At 37.5% G+C, this 20,980-nt stretch overlaps 2 protein-coding genes across 2 annotated transcripts in view; both read left to right on the forward strand.

Annotated features, from left to right (window-relative positions):
* Positions 1-786: 786 nt before the first annotated feature.
* Positions 787-20,980, forward strand: part of LOC133576762 (protocadherin gamma-A11-like) — a 32,511-nt gene continuing 12,317 nt past the window's right edge. Inside the window, exon 1 of the mRNA XM_061930100.1 lies at positions 787-4,612. Coding sequence (XP_061786084.1) covers positions 2,231-4,612 — 2,382 coding nt within the window. The 5' untranslated portion in view covers positions 787-2,230. The remainder of the gene's footprint in view (positions 4,613-20,980) is intronic.
* On the forward strand, positions 11,240-13,697 carry LOC133576766 (protocadherin gamma-A11-like). The gene has a single exon (XM_061930105.1). The coding sequence runs from the start codon at positions 11,310-11,312 to the stop codon at positions 13,695-13,697; it is 2,388 nt and encodes a 795-aa protein (XP_061786089.1). The 5' UTR covers positions 11,240-11,309.

Raw genomic sequence — 20,980 nt, forward strand, 5'->3', positions numbered from 1 at the left:
GTCCATTTTATCTGTAAATAACAATATACAAAAATAAATGTCAGTGTTTATCTCACGCCGACAACACAAACACATCGGCTTTAGCGTAGCTTGTTAGCATTAGTATTCTGTTCACTCGGGTTGAGGCTAATAACTACACAAATGGAGTGTCACTGACTACTTTTACAACATGTGATAAAAAAAATAGTTAATAGTTGATGTTATTTACCTTCTTTCCACTCGTGTACCGCCTCCTTTATTTCAAATTCCTCCAACGAAGTCTCAGAGGTGTAAGCAGCTGAGGTCGTTACTTCGAGTCTGGCTGTTATACTTCAAACGTGTCCATAAATACTAAAATAGTCCGTCCACTTCTCGTAGCTTCGCACATCAAAAGGAAGTTTGTGAAAAATTATAAACAACAATAAACTGCTTATAGTTTAAAGCCTATGCTGAGTAAAAACACTGCGATATAGTTACACTGTTCTTCAGCACAAAAAGGCCATGGAGAGAGAGAGAGAGAGAGAGAGAGAGAGAGAGAGAGAGAGAGAGAGAGAGAGAGAGAGAGAGAGAGAGAGAGAGAGAGAGAGAGAGAGAGAGAGAGAGAGAGAGAGAGAGAGAGAGAGAGAGAGAGAAGGAACAAAACAAGACCATGGATGGAGAGAGAGAAGCAACAAAAGAAGAGAGAGAGAGAGAGAGAGAGAGAGAAAGAGAGAGAGAGAGAGAGAGAGAGAGAAAAGCAACAAAACAAGACCACAGAGAGAGAGAGAGGGAGAAGCAACAAAACAAGACCATGGAGAGAGAGAGAGAGAGAGAGAGAAGCAACAAAACAAGACAATGGAAGTTCCTGCAATTTGAAATGTCCTTTCGTTCTTCTTTTTTTTTATTTTCCAAGTTTGTTGTAATAGAAACACACAAAAAATGGGAAATAAACAAGTCGTCTAGCATTATGTAAATGGCGGTCCTTTGTTCGAAAAATAAGTTTTAGGAATGGCCCCAACTGTGTTAAACCAATCAGCGTTCGAAAGCACAGCCCAAACTCGATGAGGTTCGAGGAACCTTCCAGAAGTCCCACCTCGCTGGCCGGAACTTCAAAAAAGTTCCTCAATAACTAAATGTACACATGCATAGTTTTTTGGTGGAAACACAGGGGGAACTTTAATTACTAGGTTAAATGGGAAATATTCTGTATAAGATCCTGCGATGGAAAGGGGCCTAATGACTCTATAGTCTACCCAAGTGATCTTATTTAACTAATTTTGCACTGCAGGTATCAACTCACATGGATATCTGCTGAATTAGTCAGTTTTAAAGAACTCTTTATTGTTTTATAAAAACACTTTTAAATTAATTTCCACTATATTTTTTAAATGTTTACCTTCCCCTCATTTTTTTCAGAAAAGCCTAATTGATGATTCATGATGTCATGAATAGCAGCAAAAAGGTGAATACTTTTGAAATCAATGCATTAGGACTTGGACAAGTGGAGTTTTTTTTTTAATTAAAAAGCAAATGAATACTGATAAATTCAAGAATGTGATTGAAATATAAAACTAATATTTAAATAAATTAAAAAAACACATTTGAGTTTTATAAAGGCAGAACAGAACAGTGTGATTACACTGCATTGTCTTCAAATTAAAATGCTTCTTCAATAAATATTTTAAAATATCCTCTCAGCTTCTGTATTGGAAGTGAGCTTAGTGGCTGCATATTTATAGTTACTTGCCTTCCATTTTTTTTGGTTTATTCGCTGACTGCATTAGTTGTTTTTTTAATTGAACACATTCATTGGCTGTTTCATTAATAAAAGAAGTGCTGTGAAAGTATTCCTAAAACTGTTTTTAAAGCACTACTGATTTTATGAACTATGACGAGGATATATTGCAGCTTAATGTAAGAAAAATAAACATGCTTTTTGAAACAGTTTATTGAAATCCCTGAATCCATTCAACCGGGAAAATAGAATCTGGAAGAAACTTTAACTTTTATAATATATGAAGAAAAAATATTTACTGATTCTGTAATTAATTGGAATAATTTTCATCAAATTCAGTGCAAAAAAGTAGTTTTTTTTTACAAATAGGCTACAATTATTGTTTCATACATCAAACTATGCTCACGGGGGCGCAGTAGACCAGTTTTCAAATGCATGAACGCCCTTTTTCTTTCATTGAGGACTTACGTTCCGGTCTGATGTCAGTGATTTTGTAGACCACATTGTATTATTCTACAGCGCGTTAGGAAGGCGTCCATGATGGATTTTAAACCATCTTTGTTTCACTGGCGCACCTTTTATTTGCTCCTCTTTTTGTTGCATTCTGCATATGGAGACGTGAGCTTTTCCTTTCCTGAGGAGATGAAACGAGGATCCGTTATTGGGAATTTAGCCAAGGATCTCGGACTGGAGACGAGCGCATTGTCTGCAAGAAAAGCCCGCATTGACGCCGAGGGGAGCAACAAACGTTATTGTGATCTAAACATGAAAAGCGGAGAGCTGATTGTCGCCGACAGGATTGACCGAGAGGATCTTTGTGGAGACAAGCCTTCATGTGTCCTAAAACATGAGGTCGTGCTGGAGAATCCTCTGGAGCTTCATCGAATTAATCTGCATATTCAAGATATTAATGATAACGCACCAATGTTTGATGATGACTTGATTAATTTAGAGATACATGAGTTAGCCATGAGAGGAGCTCGTTTTGTGATAGAAGAAGCACATGATGCAGACATAGGACAAAATTCAGTACAACAATATATGCTTAGAAAAAATGATAATTTCGTTCTTTCTGTCAGTGGTAAGACAATAGAATTAGTTCTTGATAAAGAACTTGACCGTGAAAAACAAAATGAGATGAATTTGCTTCTCACAGCTTTAGATGGCGGCTCTCCTCAGAGATCAGGTACAGTAGTCATACACGTCACTGTGCTGGATGCTAATGATAATGTACCAGTGTTCAGCCAAGCTGTTTATAAAGCCAGTCTGCCTGAAAACTCTCCTCCTGATACGATAGTGATTAATGTTAGTGCTACCGATGCTGATGAAGGAGTGAATGGAGAAGTCAGTTATGATTTTGGTCATGTTACAGAGGATCTGAAGAAAATATTCAGTATTGATCGCAAAGAGGGGGCAATCGGAGTAATTGGAAATGTTGATTATGAATCTAGAACATCTTATGAAATACGTGTGAAAGCTAAAGATGGACTAGGATTGTCATCTAATGCCAAGGTGATCATTTCTATCACTGATGTAAATGACAACGCTCCTGTGATTAATTTAAAGTCGCTGTCTAATCCAATACCAGAGAATGTGTCACCTGGTACAGAGGTGGGCATCATTAATGTTCAGGACAGAGACTCTGAGAAGAACGGACAAGTCCGGTGCTCCATACAACCAAATGTCCCCTTTAAGTTAGTTCCTTCTATTAAAAACTATTATTCTCTGGTGACTACTGGACAACTTGACCGTGAACTAGTGTCTGATTACAACATTACAATCAGTGCCACTGACGAGGGCTCTCCTCCTCTGTCCTCCTCTAAAAGTCTTCACTTATCTGTAGCGGACATCAACGACAACCCACCTGTGTTTGAGGAACAGTCCTACAGCGCATATGTGAGTGAAAATAACAAAGCTGGCTCCATTTTATGTTCCGTTAGTGCTCGAGACCCCGATTGGAGACAGAACGGTACCGTGATTTATTCTCTGTTAGCCGCTGAGGTGAACGGTGCCCCGGTGTCCTCCTATGTGTCTGTTTACGGAGACACAGGTGTGATCCACGCTGTCAGGTCATTTGATTACGAACACTTGAGGAATTTTAAAGTTCACGTCATGGCCAGAGACAATGGTTCTCCTCCACTGAGCAGCAACGTGAGCGTCAATGTGTTCATATCGGATGTGAATGACAACTCTCCTCAGATACTGTACCCCTCCCCAGAGGGTAACTCCTTCATGACCGAGCTGGTCCCCAAAGCTGCACACGGAGGCGCTGTGGTGTCCAAAGTGATAGCGGTGGATGCAGACTCCGGACAGAACGCCTGGCTGTCCTATCATATAGTCAAGTCCACTGATCCGGGACTTTTCACCATTGGTCTCCACAGTGGAGAGATCAGGACCCAGCGGGACATTTCTGAATCCGACAGCATGAAACAGAACCTGATTGTGGCAGTGAAAGATAACGGACAGCCCCCTCTCTCTGCCACCTGCTCCATGTATTTACTTATTTCTGATAACCTGGCTGAGGTCCCAGAACTGAAAGACATGTCTTATGACGAGAACAATTCCAAACTGACGTCTTATCTGATCATCGCGCTGGTGTCTGTGTCCACCTTCTTTCTGACCTTCATCATCATCGTCTTGGGTGTGAGGTTTTGTCGCAGGAGAAAGCCCAGACTGTTGTTTGATGGAGCAGTTGCCATCCCCAGCGCGTATCTGCCTCCTAATTACGCAGATGTTGACGGCACAGGAACTTTACGCAGCACCTACAACTATGACGCCTACTTGACAACAGGTTCTAGAACCAGTGACTTTAAGTTTGTGTCTTCTTGCAATGACAACACGCTTCCTGCTGACCAGACTCTGAGGAAAAGTCCTTCTGACTTTGATGAGATGTTTGGAGATACTCAAGGCTCCCCTGAGGTATGAATAATTGTTTCATTTTATTTCCCTCAAATTAGTAATTGTATCCATATGCTGTTTTTCTGGTTTTCGTCCTGACATAGATAAACTGATTGTTGTTCATGTAAAGTGAAACTTTAGGCCATATCATGGACTTGTATTTAATGTTTTTATAATAGTATTTTTGCTACATTTGTTTATATATTACAGTATTCAGACATATAATCCCTCTCATTGAGTTCCCTGTTCTCAAAGATAGATGTGTTTTGCCTGAATCAATTAATTATTGTTTCTTTATACAAACATAATTTGTCATGACTGGATTTTCTAGCGCCACCGAGTAGCTGTTATGACTAACTGTAAATGCAAATATACAATTTGCATTTAGTGATAGGACAATCATGGATGTAGCCACACCCTTATTAATTTATCAGTCATGTCTGTCTTCGAAAGAAAAGAAAAAAAGATGTGTTAATTTTTTGGGGTAAAATTGACTGCAACAGATTCTGTAGCAAACTAATATATGATCATGACAAGATGTTGTTTGTCATGATTGCTTATTGTCTTTGGGTAATAGTTTATTTTTATTTGTATAGCATGTGCTCTTGTTACAAAATGCCTTTCTGAGTTACAGTTACATCGATTGAAATAAATTGTGTTTTAGATGTCACATGACTAGTATACAATATAAATACAGTATAACGTTGATCAATATAATCTTGGAAATTGTGTTCCTTTAGAGCAGGGGTCGGCAACCCAAAACGTTGAAAGTGCCATATTGGACCAAAAATACAAAAAAAAAAAATCTGTCTGGAGCCGCAAAATATAAAAAGCCTTTTATAAGTGATATAATGAAGGAAACACATGATGTAAGTGTCTATATTAGCTAAATTAGCCTACTAACAAAATGACTGTGTCGGAGGTTGACACAAATCTTCGCTGACACAAATGTTGACATCGGGAAACATTAATCAAATGCAGGCTTCTTAGAAGGAGAGATAATTCCTGGAAATTACTGGCTCAGAATGGCCAAAGGTATAGATGTGTGTGTCCAAGTTAAAGGAAATGGCGGGCTGTCTTCTTCTAATGGATTTATAACAATCTATGCAAGCTGGGTTATGTTTGCTGTGGTCTGGAACAACATGGCACACAATCGGAAATACAGCCAATATTACATACAGATAATGTGTCATGAGAAATGCAGATATAAATTAAATACACAGAGGACATAGGAAATTAAATGAGCTCAAATATACCTACAAGTGAAGCATAATGATGCAATACATACATAAAGCTAGCCTAAATAGCATGTTCGCATCGATTAGCTTGCAGTCATGACCAAATATGCTTGATAAGCGCTCCACGCAAGTCAATAACATCAATGAAGTTCACCTTTGTGCATTCACGCACAGCATAAAACATTTGGTGGACAAAATTAGACAAATAATGAGTGGCATAAAACACGTCTTTCTCTGGCATCGTTGAGGAAAGGTATACATGTAAACAAACTACGGTGAGTTCAAAGATCACCAAAATTAGTAGGACAAAACGGCGCTCGCCAAATACTCTCATCAGAGAAGCTTGTTTAATAAAAACAATGGGATTTGTAACAATTAGGGAGGTTTGTGTCATGTTGTCCTCCTACAGAAACCCTATTAAAACAAAAATATATCCCCCCCTTTCCCCATCTTTTTCTTTTTTCATACATTTTTGAAACAGTTCCAGGGAGCCACTACGGCGGCCCTAAAGAGCCGCATGCGGCTTAGGAGCCGCAGGTTGCAGACCCCTGCTTTAGAGTAATGGTAACAAGTTTTGTCTGCATTTATATGTGGACCTTTGCAGTTTCTTTAACGGATACTTTTTTTTTTCCCGTGTTCTTTTGTAAGATTATATGTCAGTAGTTGACAGGTACATTGGTTGCAATCTAATGATATTATCTCCATTTAATACACACAAAACAATTATGGTCATACATGAATTGTAGGTGTCATGCTGTACTAATCGGTTGTTATTATATGGTGTCTCCTCTATACATTTACCTTGACAATGCACATACATTAAAGATGTCCAAAGTAAAAGCTCCCATTCTCCTCGTCTTGGATTCAATATTTTACTTAAAAAACAGATTGTATGTGTTGTCTCAAAAGAAATTTGGTCATCACTTGTGGTTTAAGATATAAATACCAGCAAGTCTCGGCCTTATGCAGATGTTGACGGCATAGGAACTGTAGGCAGCACCTACAACTATAACACTGTTTGACAACCGGTTCTACAACCAGTGACTTTAAATTATTGCTGCTTGCTGACCAGACCAGATAAAGTCCAACAGTGTTTGGATGTTTGGTGAGGTCCAAGGCTCTTCTGATGTACAGTGGAACAAGAGCCTCGCTTTACTCAAAGCTAAACAGATATTAATACTGTTGCTGCTCTTTAGGCATTTGGGTAGACTTGGTGTTGTACGAGTGTAAACAACCAGTATAACTGTACATCGTTGGCTTAGATTACCAAATTCCACGTTAGTTTAAGTGCAGGGTTTTTTCCTGTTTTATTCATTTTGTTTTTGAATTATTCAAGCTTCTCACTAAATTGACAATTTCCACTTAAAGTTATTGCGCTACCATCTCAGGCAATCAACAGTTCTTCATATATTTTTTAGAACTAATTGTTGTGATATGTTATACAATTGGATTTCTTTATCAGATATTGTTTTACTCAGTCATATAGTATGATTATTTTAACAACCAATATTCATTGTTTCTTCTCAAATATAATACTTATATTTAATTATATATTTAACTACCACAATGTCTTACCCCAGCATGCTTATTTTGTGTCATAGATACCTGCACAGGTTTTGATGCAGACCTGTTTTATCAAGCTGCTTGTGTTATTTATTTATTTAAGTTTTTTTAATTGAACATGAGAAATAGGAGACATGCTCCTTGCATCACATTCTCTCCATTCACAAACTGGTACATCAACAGTCTAGCTGTTTACTGGAACACACAAACTTTTAAACCAAATTGCTGAAGTCTACCGTAAAACATTAGTGGTCGACGTCAGACATTGTAACTCTTCATTTTTCATTACATACTTGTATTGTCTTACGGTGCTGTGGCGGTTGCAATCTGACAATACCATTGCCATGTACAGTAAAAACACATAACAATTATACTGTAGGTAGTGGGTACCATTTGACAATATGGGCAACTTTTTTTGTTACACAAATGCTAGTAAATTATTATAAAACGGTTATTTTTTTTACACTTTGCGATAAAGGTTCACTTTGTTATTTAGCAGTCAGTTCATTCATATGTCTCACCATATGGCAATAGGAATGTCACTTGTGCTCTTATGTGCTATTGTTAAATGGGTTGCAGCTGCTTGTTAGGTGTTTATCAATAGGGATGTCCGATATCGGCTTTTTGCCGATATCCGATATTCCGATATTGTCCAACTCTTTAATTACCGATACCAATATCAACCGATATATACAGTCGTGGAATTAACACATTATTATGCCTAATTTGGACAACCAGGTATGGTGAAGATAAGGTACTTTAAAATAATAATAATAATAATAATAAAATAAAATAAATACATTAAAAACATTTTCTAGAATAAAAAAGAAAGTAAAACAATATAAAAACAGTTACATAGAAACTAGTAATTAATGAAAATTTGTAAAATTAACTGTTAAAGGTTAGTACTATTAGTGGACCAGCAGCACGCACAATCATGTGTGCTTACGGACTGTATCCCTTGCAGACTGTATTGATATATATTGATATATAATGTAGGAACCAGAATATTAATAACAGAAAGAAACAACCCTTTTGTGTGAATGAGTGTGAATGAGTGTAAATGGGGGAGGGAGGTTTTTTGGGTTGGTGCACTAATTGTAAGTGTATCTTGTGTTTTTTATGTTGATGTAATTAAAAAAAAACCCAAAAAAAACGATACCGATAATAATAAAAAAACGATACCAACCATTTCCGATATTACATTTTAACGCATCTCTATTCATCAAGTTTTTCTTTATTAATGTATAACAAAGTTCAAAACCACAAACCCCAGATCTTCCTTAATTTTAAAGGGGTACATAAATGGCTAAGTCAATATGAGGATAATGTTTAGACTTCTTTATAGTTTGCAATGTTAGTTGAGTGAGATGAATTTGCAAAAATAACCACTTCCTCAAAATAAGTTTGTTATTATTTTTGTCATTGTATGTTTTCGTATGATCTGTCCATTAGATAATTCATGTTGTTTGGTGAATTGTGACTTGCTCAGTCCATACATTTTGTTTCATACAGCCTTAAAAGATAAAGGACATTTTGTGATGGAATGTGTTTCTACATAATTGATATTGTACAACAAATTTGGTTTCTGTTTACTGTCGTAAAAGTCTTAGTTAGGTCTTTCCAATGGCAAAGTTTGGCCTTACAAACTATTAATATGTCATTTGATTATATACAATTCAATGCAGTTACCAGCTGTAGCATTGTTAACAATAAATAACATGACTTGCATTCTGTTTGTTGTTAGATGTTCTAGGTAGCTTTATTCATCTGACAATATACGGCTACTCAGATCACCCCAACTTACTTTATTTCCAACTTCATATATTTATGATTCAAAAAAAGTATTCTGTTTTTGTTGTCTTTAATGTAATGTATGGTCAAATCACAATAACAAACCATGTTTAGTCTTTATAGTGGTAGCTTTGAGGCATACAGTATTTACAAATGCATGGAATTCAAATATTGAACCATGTTGAGTTGTTGAAAAAAAACTGTACTTATGTGTTAAGTTTCTGGGGAAAATAACTGCAATGTGATTGACTATCCACTCGGCATCCATTGCATCGGTCACCCAAGGGGGGTGATGGTGGTCCCCACATCTGTGGTCCCTTCCAGGGTTTCATGTTGTTCCCATTGGGTTGAGATTTTTCCTTGCCCTGATGTGGGATCTGAGCCGAGGATGTTGTTGTGGTTTATGCAGCCCTTTGAGATATTTGTGATTAAGGGTTGTTCCCATTGGGTAGAGTGTTTTCCTTGCCCTGATGTGGGATCCGAGCCAAGGATGTCGTTGTGGTTTGTGCAGCTCTTTGAGACATGTGTGATTAAGGGCTGTACAAGTAAACTGTTTTATTACCAGCCTTTTAATGTTTTTGCTGTGCTCTGGTTCAACATGGCCATGTGTTTTATGTGATGTGATCCGTGTAACTTTTTTTTGAGTCAAAAAAAATAAAAAATAAAAAAAAAAAGAAAATATATATATATATATATATATATATATATATATATATATATATATATATATATATATTTTATTTTTTATTTTTTATTTTTTGTTGTTGTTGTTTTTTTTGTTTTGTTTTGTTTTTTGTCTTTTATTTTATTTTTTTTATTTTTTTATTTAGCCTTTATTCAACCAGGTAAAAATCAATGATTTCTTTTTCAAGGGAGACCTGGCCAAGATATATATATATATATATATATATATATATATATATATATATATATATATATATATACACACACACACATATATATATATATTATACACACAGGGGCGCCGCTAGGGATTTTGGGCCCCATGAAAAGAATCTTTACAGGGCCCCCAACACAGTATCATTAATTTTCTGTATTATAATTTCATCATCATTAGGGGCCTCTCTGGGCCCCCCTCCATCATGGGCCCCTAGAATCTGTCTCCTTTACCCCCCCTTTTCGGCGCCCCTGTACACACACACACATATATATATATATATATATATATATATATATACATATATATATATATACATATATATACACACACACATATATATATATATATATATATATATATATATATATATATATATATATATATATATATATATATGTATATGTGTGTGTGTGTGTGTGTGTGTGCGTGTGTGTGTGTGTGTTTATTATATCATATGAAAAGAACGTTGTTGTAACTTAATAAAGACAAACTTTATAAACGTTTAACTTTAACACGCTGATTTTAACGTTTAGCAAGGATTTAATTATCAAATCATGTTGAGTTGTTAAAAAAAAAACACTATTTATTTATATCTGTTAAGTTACTAGAGCACATTACACTGCGATCTGAACTTTTCTTTTCAAAGTGGTTCACTCATAAGACAAAACCAGTTTAATACCAAGTCATGCAGTCTATTAACAGTCCTTTAATGTTGTTGTTATGCAATACTTTGTTTATTTGGTCCGATCATGTGTAAATGTTACATATTAAAACAAATAAAAACTATTGATGCTGTTGAGGTAAATTATTCTTCAAATGTCTTATGCACAATTTTCTGGATGACTTTTTATGTGCAAAGTATGTACCTTAATGATGAGGAAAATAAACATTATTCTATTTTGGTGTAGGGCAAAAATAGGCTCTTTAAAACAGTTCAACCAACAACATATTTTTGTTGGACTGATTTTTATAAAATTGTGGGTGGTAATAACGTTATGTGTAGGTTTTATTGCATCGATGTAGTTTTTTTAATAATTTAAATAAATATTATATTGTCGGTGTTGCTATCAAATCATACTCACGGTGGCGCTTTAGACCACGTCTTCCAACTGATGAACGCCCTTTTTTCTTTCATTGTGGACTTACGTTCTGTTCTAATGTCAGTATTTTTTTTTTTTGCAGACCACATTGTAGCATTCTACAGCGCGTTAGGAGGGCGTCCATGATGGATTTTAAACAATCTTTGTTTCACTTGCGCACCTTTTATTTTCTCCTCTTTTTGTTGCATTCTGCATATGGAGACGTGAGCTTTTCCTTTCCTGAGGAGATGAAACGAGGATCCGTTATTGGGAATTTAGCCAAGGATCTCGGACTGGAGACGAGCGCACTGTCTGCAAGAAAAGCCCGCATTGACGCCGAGGGGAGCAACAAACGTTATTGTGATCTAAACATGAAAAGCGGAGAGCTGATTGTCGCTGACAGGATTGACAGAGAGGATCTTTGTGGAGACAAGCCTTCGTGTGTCCTAAAACATGAGGTCGTGCTGGAGAATCCTCTGGAGCTTCATCGAATTAATTTACACATTCAAGATGTTAATGATAACGCTCCAATGTTTAATGATGACTTGATTAATTTAGAGATAAGTGAGTCAGCCATCAAAGGAGCTCGTTTTGTGATAGAAGAGGGGCACGATGCAGATATTGGACAAAATTCAGTTCAACAATATATGCTTAGAAAAAATGATCATTTCGTTCTTGCTGTCAGTGGTAACACAATAGAATTAGTTCTTGATAAAGAACTTGACCGTGAAAAACAAAATGAGATGAATTTGCTTCTCACAGCTTTAGATGGCGGCTCTCCTCAGAGATCAGGTACAGTAGTCATACACGTCACTGTGCTGGATGCTAATGATAATGTACCAGTGTTCAGCCAAGCTGTTTATAAAGCCAGTCTCCCTGAGAACTCTCCTCCTGATACAATAGTGATTAATGTTAGTGCTACTGATGCTGATGAAGGAGTGAACGGAGAAGTCAGTTATGATTTTGGTCATGTTACAGAGGATGTGAGGAAAATATTCAGTATTGATCGTAAAAAGGGGGCAATAGGAGTAATTGGAACTATTGATTATGAATTTAGAACATCTTATGAAATACGCGTGAAAGCCAAAGACGGATTAGGACTGTCATCCTATGCAAAAGTTATCATTTCAATCAGTGATGTAAATGACAACGCTCCTGTGATTAATTTAAAGTCGCTGTCTAATCCAGTACCAGAGAATGTGTCACCTGGTACAGAGGTGGGCATCATTAATGTTCAGGACAGAGACTCTGAGAAGAACGGACAGGTCCGCTGCTCCATTCAACAAAATGTCCCATTTAAGTTAGTTCCTTCTATTAAAAACTATTATTCTCTGGTGACTACTGGACAACTGGACCGTGAACTAGTGTCTGATTACAACATTACAATCAGTGCCACTGACGAGGGCTTTCCTCCTCTGTCCTCCTCTAAAAGTCTTCACTTATCTGTAGCAGACATCAACGACAACCCACCTGTGTTTGAGGAACAGTCCTACAGCGCATATGTGAGTGAAAATAACAAAGCTGGATCCACTTTATGTTCTGTTAGTGCCCAAGACCCCGACTGGAGACAGAACAGTACCGTGATTTATTCTCTGTTAGCCGCTGAGGTGAACGGTGCCCCGGTGTCCTCCTATGTATCTGTTAACGGAGACACAGGTGTGATCCACGCTGTCAGGTCGTTTGATTACGAACACTTGAGGAGTTTTAAAGTTCACGTCATGGCCAGAGACAACGGTTCTCCTCCGCTGAGCAGCAACGTGAGTGTCAGTGTCTTCATATCGGATGTGAATGACAACTCTCCTCAGATACTGTACCCCTCCCCAGAGGGTAACTCCTTCATGACCGAGCTGGTCCCCAAAGCTGCACACGGAGGCTCTGTGGTGTCCAAAGTGATAGCGGTGGACGCAGACTCCGGACAGAACGCCTGGCTGTCCTATCATATAGTCAAGTCCACCGATCCGGGACTTTTCACTATTGGTCTCCACAGTGGAGAGATCAGGACCCAGCGGGACATTTCTGAATCTGACAGCATGAAACAGAACCTGATTGTGGCAGTGAAAGATAACGGACAGCCCCCTCTCTCTGCCACCTGCTCTATGTATTTACTTATTTCTGATAACCTGGCTGAGGTCCCAGAACTGAAAGACATGTCTTATGACGAGAACAATTCCAAACTGACGTCTTATCTGATCATCGCGCTGGTGTCTGTGTCCACCTTCTTTCTGACCTTCATCATCATCGTCCTGGGTGTGAGGTTTTGTCGCAGGAGAAAGCCCAGACTGTTGTTTGATGGAGCAGTTGCCATCCCCAGCGCGTATCTGCCTCCTAATTACACAGATGTTGACGGCACAGGAACTTTACGCAGCACCTACAACTATGACGCCTACCTGACAACAGGTTCTAGAACCAGTGACTTTAAGTTTGTGTCTTCTTACAATGACAACACGCTGCCGGCTGACCAGACCCTGAGGAAAAGTCCTTCTGACTTTGATGAGATGTTTGGAGATGTTCAAGGCTCCCCTGAGGTATGAAAATGTGGCTTATTTTACTTTTAGTTGCAGAGTTATTCAGTAAGCATGACTTTTGCTGGTGTTTTTTTGTAGGCATTTGTATAATCGGTTTAGTGACTATAACTATCTTAAGAGAACTGATTTATCCAACAGATACATTCATTTTTAATGAAAAAAAATAATATATGAATGTCTTAAAACCTAATTATCATTGCATCCTCACAAATATATTTATAAGCTTGCAGTATTTCTTCCCTGCATGCTTATGGTGTATCGGTGTACATTATATCCTGGCTTACTGTAGAAGCAAGTGCACCTTTTACAGGTAATATATTCCGGATCAGAGGCTTATGAATTGACTTGCTTATATCCAGATTAATTATAATGCTTACACTTCATCAAACATGTTTTGGTGACAGTTGTTAACGTTGACTTTTGGTCATCAAAAGCTGTTTCTGGTTGTAATTTGTATTAAGACACATTTATTATGTATCTCTCTGCGTTTACAGTTACCCTTGACATGTATTATAGATTTTGATCATGAACAGTTATTTATTAATTGTGTGTTGTGTGGATAGGCTGATTGGCAACACAAAATAGGCCCTAGTGTGGCAATGTGAGTGTAAATATTGTATGTGTATCCGTGTTGTCCCTGCGAGGGATGGTGACTTGTCCAGGGTGTACCCAGCCTTACACCCGAATGCAGCTGGGATAGGGTCAAGCCACCCCTCACGACCTCGAGTTGGTCAAGCGGTATAAAATAGATGGATGGATGTGTGTCGTGTGACTCGGATCAACATAAACCTAGATAACGATTTCGAAGGTTGAACAGTGACTTATTAGTTAGTCTGCATTAAAAATGTTTATATTGATTTTATCAGTGATGTAATAACACACTTCACAAATAACAGGTACTACTCGACAATATAGGTCCCCTATATTAAGGTCTACACCATAAAGTTATTTTTGTAATTTCCTGTTAGTGTGGCTGTTTATTTGGATTTAAGAAGATCAGTGCTGTTGTAGAATAGGTTTAATAAATAATTCACAACTTAGTTGGGAACCAGAAAAAAATGTGACCTCATACTAGATGGCTACCCAAAATATAACAATATCATCACATTTTGATTTCCGTATAATTGGTTTGTAATGCAGTGTGTTTCCGTTAGATAATTAGATGACGTAAACGTATAAGATAAATAATAAATAATGTTTTCAAAGTAAATACTAATCCTCCCATGCCAACCTTGCTTTTAAAAAAACATATACCGTATATAATAGGCTTTGCCCCTATAACAATCCGGATGGTTCTTTTCCTCTTTGTTACGGAGGACACGAGGTCCACAGTTTCCAAAAACAATTTGAAATGTGGACTCGTCAGACCACAGAACACTTTTCCACTTTGTATCAGTTCATCTTAGATGAGTTCAGGCCCAGCGAAGCCGACGGCATTTCTGCGTGTTGTTGATAACCGGTTTTCGTCTTACAGAGGAGAGTTTTAACTTGCACTTACAGATGTAGCGACCAACTGTAGTTACTGACAGTGGGTTTCTGAAGTGTTCCTGAGCCCATGTAGTGATATCCTTTACACACTGATGTCGCTTGTTGATGCAGTACAGCCTGAGGGATCGAAGGTCACAGGCTTAGCTGCTTACGTGCAGTGATTTCTCCAGATTCTCTGAACCCTTTGATGATATTACGGACCGTAGATGGTGAAATCCCTAAATTCCTTGCAATAGCTGGTTGAGAAAGGTTGTTTTTAAACTGTTCAACAATTTGCTCACGCATTTGTTGACGAAGTGGTGACCCTCGTCCCATCCTTGTTTGTGAATGACTGAGCATTTCATGGAATCTATTTTTATACCCAATCATGGCACCCACCTGTTCCCAATTTGCCTGCTCACCTGTGGGATGTTCCAAATAAGTGTTTGATGAGCATTCCTCAACTTTATCAGTATTTATTGCCACCTTTCCCAACTTCTTTGTCACGTGTTGCTGGCAACAAATTCTAAAGTAATGATTATTTGCAAAAAAAAAAAAAACGTTTATCAGTTTGAACATCAAATATGTCGTCTTTGTAGCATATTCAACTGAATATGGGTTGAAAATGATTTGCAAATCACTGTATTTCGTTTATATTTACATCTAACACAATTTCCCAACTCATATGGAAACAGGGTTTGTAAAAATGGTGTTGTTTTTTTGGTAAAAATGTAGTCTGTTATTATGTAACTTATTAATATAACATTTAGATTACCTGCTGCACTGGTGTTAATAAAAAACAAATTAATCCAGTGAATTAAGAATCATTTTCATCAATGGTCTATTTGAGAGTGTTCAGATGAATCTTGATTGTGTTTCTAACTTGGCATGTTCTAAAATTTGAATTGATATGTGTCTTCTTTTGACAATATCTATAAGTCAATGTCTATATATATAACTATGGTGAGCATCTCTATCCTGGAATAGGTTCTGTGTATTGGATGGTAGAGTTTTGGGATGCCCTAAACATAATTTGAGCAGTTTTAAAATGGATCACATCGTGCAGTTTAAATTGCTTTAACTCCATGAATAGTGGATTTGAATGATGTCTGTAGTGAATATTGGACTCAATCCTAATGGCCTTTTTCTGCAGAGTGACTAAAGGCTGTAGATGGGATTTATAACTTCAACACAATAGTTTAAATACGACATAATAAATGAATGATACAATAACAGCAGAGCCATGGTGTTCAATAAATGACAATGACATGATACATGATCTCCTCATCATTCCAACAACATGTTAAGTTGTGCAAAAAAGACTACATGTTTTCAGTATAGTGAGAACACTATGCAAATCTAATGTAATAAAGCACTAGGGTTATACTACTTTAAAGGGGAACTGCACTTTTTTAAAACATTGTTCTGATCATTCACAATCCTTATAAGAGACAAAAACACATATGTCCTTTTTTCATGCATTCTAACTCATAAATACATATGTGCTTACTAGAGATGCGCGGATAGGCAATTATTTCATCCGCAACCGCATCACAAAAGTCGTCAACCATCCGCATCCACCCGAACCAACATTTTATCAAAACCACACCCGCCCGCCATCCGCCAGTTGTTATATATCTAATATAGACGATGCAAGCATATTAGTGAGGTTATAAAGCTTTTGCCTGTTAAAGAAAGGAGACTGATCCAATGCAGCAGAGACTGCGTGCCACGCATTAATGTATATTGGCCACGCATGAGTGGCTAAGATATATTAATGCGTGATAATATTATTTATCATTATTATAATATTATTGTCATTTCCATTAAGAAAGTGTTGACTATTGTTGCCAATGCCCTCAGATCAGGAGTGCGTTCCTCACACTTTGTGTGCGCAGTTCCAGCAAGCAGAACGAGGCTTTTAAGAAGTTAAAACAATGTTTTAGAAAGACTAGGCCTATATTTCCGTTAGGTAAAAAAAATGTTCTGAATTTATTTCAATGAATATTAACTTGTTAATAGGGACGAGGGCGGGGTGCACAGTGAAGCAGTGAACAATTTCGCGACAAAGATGAACCTTTATTGATTGATCTGCAGCCATGACAAAATATCAGACAATCTCCATTGTCAACGACAGGCAAGAAAATAAAGATAAACACATAGCCTATGTTGTACGCATAGGCTCATACATTTTTAAGTTGAAATAAAAAAAATTAAAAAAAATGTGCCTCATAAGCCTTAGGCTGTCAATCACGCGCACAAACTTAAATTATAAAATAACATATGTATGTCATCTCTATTTAAACACAAATAAATTAAATAAATAACAATAACAAATTACCTGCAACTTATTGGCCAAGGCAAAAAGCTGAAGGGAGGAAATCAAACCCATCAGACTGCACTTTATCATCAAACTTGAATTATAATGAAAATAGACGGTCGCGACAAACAAAGCAGGCTAAATAGCCTTACATTGTCGCCAATCGGAGATGCGCTTCACTTGAAAGCGAGGCCAAATAATTAACACACAGTAGTATATCTCGAATAGAAAAAAACCACAATAAACAATGCAATTGCCTTAATTCCTTTGCATTGTAGTGCGCCCAAACAACACGTAACCATCAAAATTATTCAGCTGACCGAACTCAATATAGGTTAGACATGGGCTTATTTGGTATAGCCTATAGGTAACGTAGACTAATTTGTTTAACATATCCAACCGTATGTCTACTTACTTTTTTTTTTGTTAGCACTATGCAGGAATAAAATGGCATCTACAGTGCCAGGATTCATGCGAGAGCGCCTGGCCTCTAAAATGCGCCTTGCTGCGCTGAAGGAGCGCTCACTTGCGCCACTTGTTGCTGGGACGCATAGGATTCTCTTGGCAAGGTGTTGTAGTCGTGGGAATGATTGTCCTTGTTTCCCCCAAAAGGAAAGTAGATTTTCCTCTGCTGATCCGTCGAGATGAAAGTTTGTAGAGGAATAATCCTCTACTTCATCAACAAGCACAGGTGTATCCTCCTCCCATTCTGTGAAGTCAATCCTTTTCTTTTTCGGTGATGCACCACCAGCTCCACCTAAAGGACCGATAAAATCTATACGTTTTTCGTATGTGGGTAACAACATTTAACTATGTATATATATTTTCGAATTGGTTCAACTGCCAACCGCCCGAATCTATTTACAATCTATTTTTTTCGTCATGTCACCCGCCCGACCCGCGGGTTATCCGCGGACTCCGCGGTTGTGTCCGCAAACCGCGCATCTCTAGTGCTTACATTGGAGCCAATAAGAGCCATGGCTTCATTGCGTCTATTGCGCCCATAGAACCCACTGAAAAACATCCAAAAAGTGCCAACAATACCCCATTTGCATTTTGTGACCTGAATATTAACTAAGTATTTGCAATATTGTTATTATAAGCGCTAACGTTAAAGACATATCCGCTATAGCGGCACATTTATCAGAGATTGATCTACTGCTGTAGTGACATCATACGCTGGTGAGCTGCTTTTTCCCCTCGGGGCTTGTGAAAGTTTATTCTAGATTATTATTTATTAACACCTTGATAGTGAAATGATGTGGACATAAAGTGAGAGGTTGGTACACTTTGACTATTGCACCTACCCTTTTTTTAACGAGGATTATGAGTTATTCTTCATCTCAATGGGAATATATCAACATCCTAACAGTCTGCATACTAGTGAGAGTATACATTGCTGCATGTATATTTCCCTCTATTCAGACTAGTCTCCCAGTTCCTGCCACTGAAAACCATCCCCACAACATAATGCTGCCACCACCATGCTTCACTGTAGGGATGCTACTGGCCTGGTGATGAGCGGTGCCTGGTTTCATCCAAACATGATGCCTGACATTCACGCCAAACAGTTCAAGCTTTGTCTAATCAGACCAGACACTTTTGTTTCTCATGGTCTGAGAGTCTTTCAGGTTGGCAAACGTTTTACTAAGAAATGTCTTCTGTCTGGCCACTAAACCATACAGGCCTGATTAGTGGATTGCTGGTTGTCCTTCTTTAAGGTTATCCTCTCTCCACAGAGGAATGCTGAGTGACCATCAGGTTCTTGGTCACCTCCCTGACTAGACTAAAATGAATGGAGCAATGTACAGAGATGTCCTGGATAAAAAAAAAAAAAAAAAAAAAAAAAAAAAAAAACTCTTGCCATCCAATTTTGAAAAGAGAAACGGGAAATTCTGACGTATTAAGTTTTAACTCTATGCATGTTTGAAATAAACTTAAAGCATAAACCATTAAGTTGAACCCTAAATCTGCTGGAGCTTGAGAGGTGCTGCAGAAAAATAGGCAAAGAGGAATGCCAGGCATGTGGCATCATATTCAAAAAAGGCTTGAAGCTGTAATTGCTGCCAAAGGTGCATCAGCAAAGTATTGAGCAAAAGGATGTGAATTATTTAGATTTTTTTGTGTATTTTATTTTTGATACATTTGGAAAAAAAAATAACGTTGTTGCCCTAGGGCAGGGGTCGGCAACCCGCGGCTCTAGAGCCGCATGCGGCTCTTTAGCGCCGCCCTAGTGGCTCTCTGGAGCTTTTTAAAAAATTTATGAAAAATGGAAAAAAAAAAAAAAAAAATCTATTTTTTGTTTTAATATGGTTTCTGTAGGAGGACAAACATGACACAAGCCTCCCTAATTGTTACAAAGCACACTGTTTATATTAAACATGCTTCACTGATTCGAGTATTTGGCGAGCGCCGTTTTGTCCTACTAATTTTGGCGGTCTTTGAACTCACCATAGTTTGTTTACATGTATAACTTTCTCCGACTTTCTAGGACATGTTTTATGCCACTTCTTTTTCTGTCTCATTTTGTCCACAAAACCTTTAACGTTGTGCATGAAAGGTGAGTTTTGTTGATGTTATTGACTTGTGTGGAGTGCTAATCAGACATATTTGGTCACTGCATGACTGCAAGCTAATCGATGCTAACATGCTATTTAGGCTCGCTATATGTACATATTGCATCATTATGCCTCATTTGTAGCTATATTCGAGGTCATTTAGTTTCCTTTAAGTCCTCTTGATTCAATTTATATCTCATGACACACTATCTGTAAGTAATATGGCTTTTAATTTTTTGCGGCTCCAGACAGATTTGTTTTTGTATTTTTGGTCCAATATGGCTCTTTCAACATTTTGGGTTGCCGACCCCTGCCCTAGGGTAAACTGGGTATAACACATGGCACACTGACAAAGTGTAACCTATTGTTACTATAACAATCTAAAAGGTTAATGTAGGTTGCTTCTCTTTCTTCCCCTCCATTTTTCTGCATTATTTCGTATCTCAAGTTATCATTACATATATGTATTGTTGATAATAAAGGTAAAGTATTGGTATTGTTCATTATCAATATCGCTATTTGTATTGGTATTGGTATTGCTCCATTTGTAGTGTAATAATGTTCATTTTCATTTCCGTATTATTTTTTATTTTCGGTAACTGCTTATTTGCTATCACTTTTACCATCATATTTGTACATGTCGTATTTGCTGATGTTGCTCTATTGTTGTTGTTGTTGTTGCTGTGTTTGCTGTCGTTGTTTTTGTCTCTCTGTCTAATCCCCCTCTTGTCCCCACAATTTCTCCCTCTGTCTTCTTTTTTTTTCTGTTTATATCCCCTCCTGCTCCGGCCCGGCTGCACCAAATGATAATATAAATACATTTAATAAAGTCAAATACAAATAAGGCAACACGAGAAGTATCCTACACTTCTCTTTTGTAAAGTAAATCTGAACAGCCGATATGGGCATCTACATCAACTATATGATTTGCCTGAGAAGCTGGA

The sequence above is a fragment of the Nerophis lumbriciformis genome, linkage group LG36 (genome assembly GCF_033978685.3).
Source record: "Nerophis lumbriciformis linkage group LG36, RoL_Nlum_v2.1, whole genome shotgun sequence".
Lineage (NCBI taxonomy): Eukaryota > Metazoa > Chordata > Actinopteri > Syngnathiformes > Syngnathidae > Nerophis > Nerophis lumbriciformis.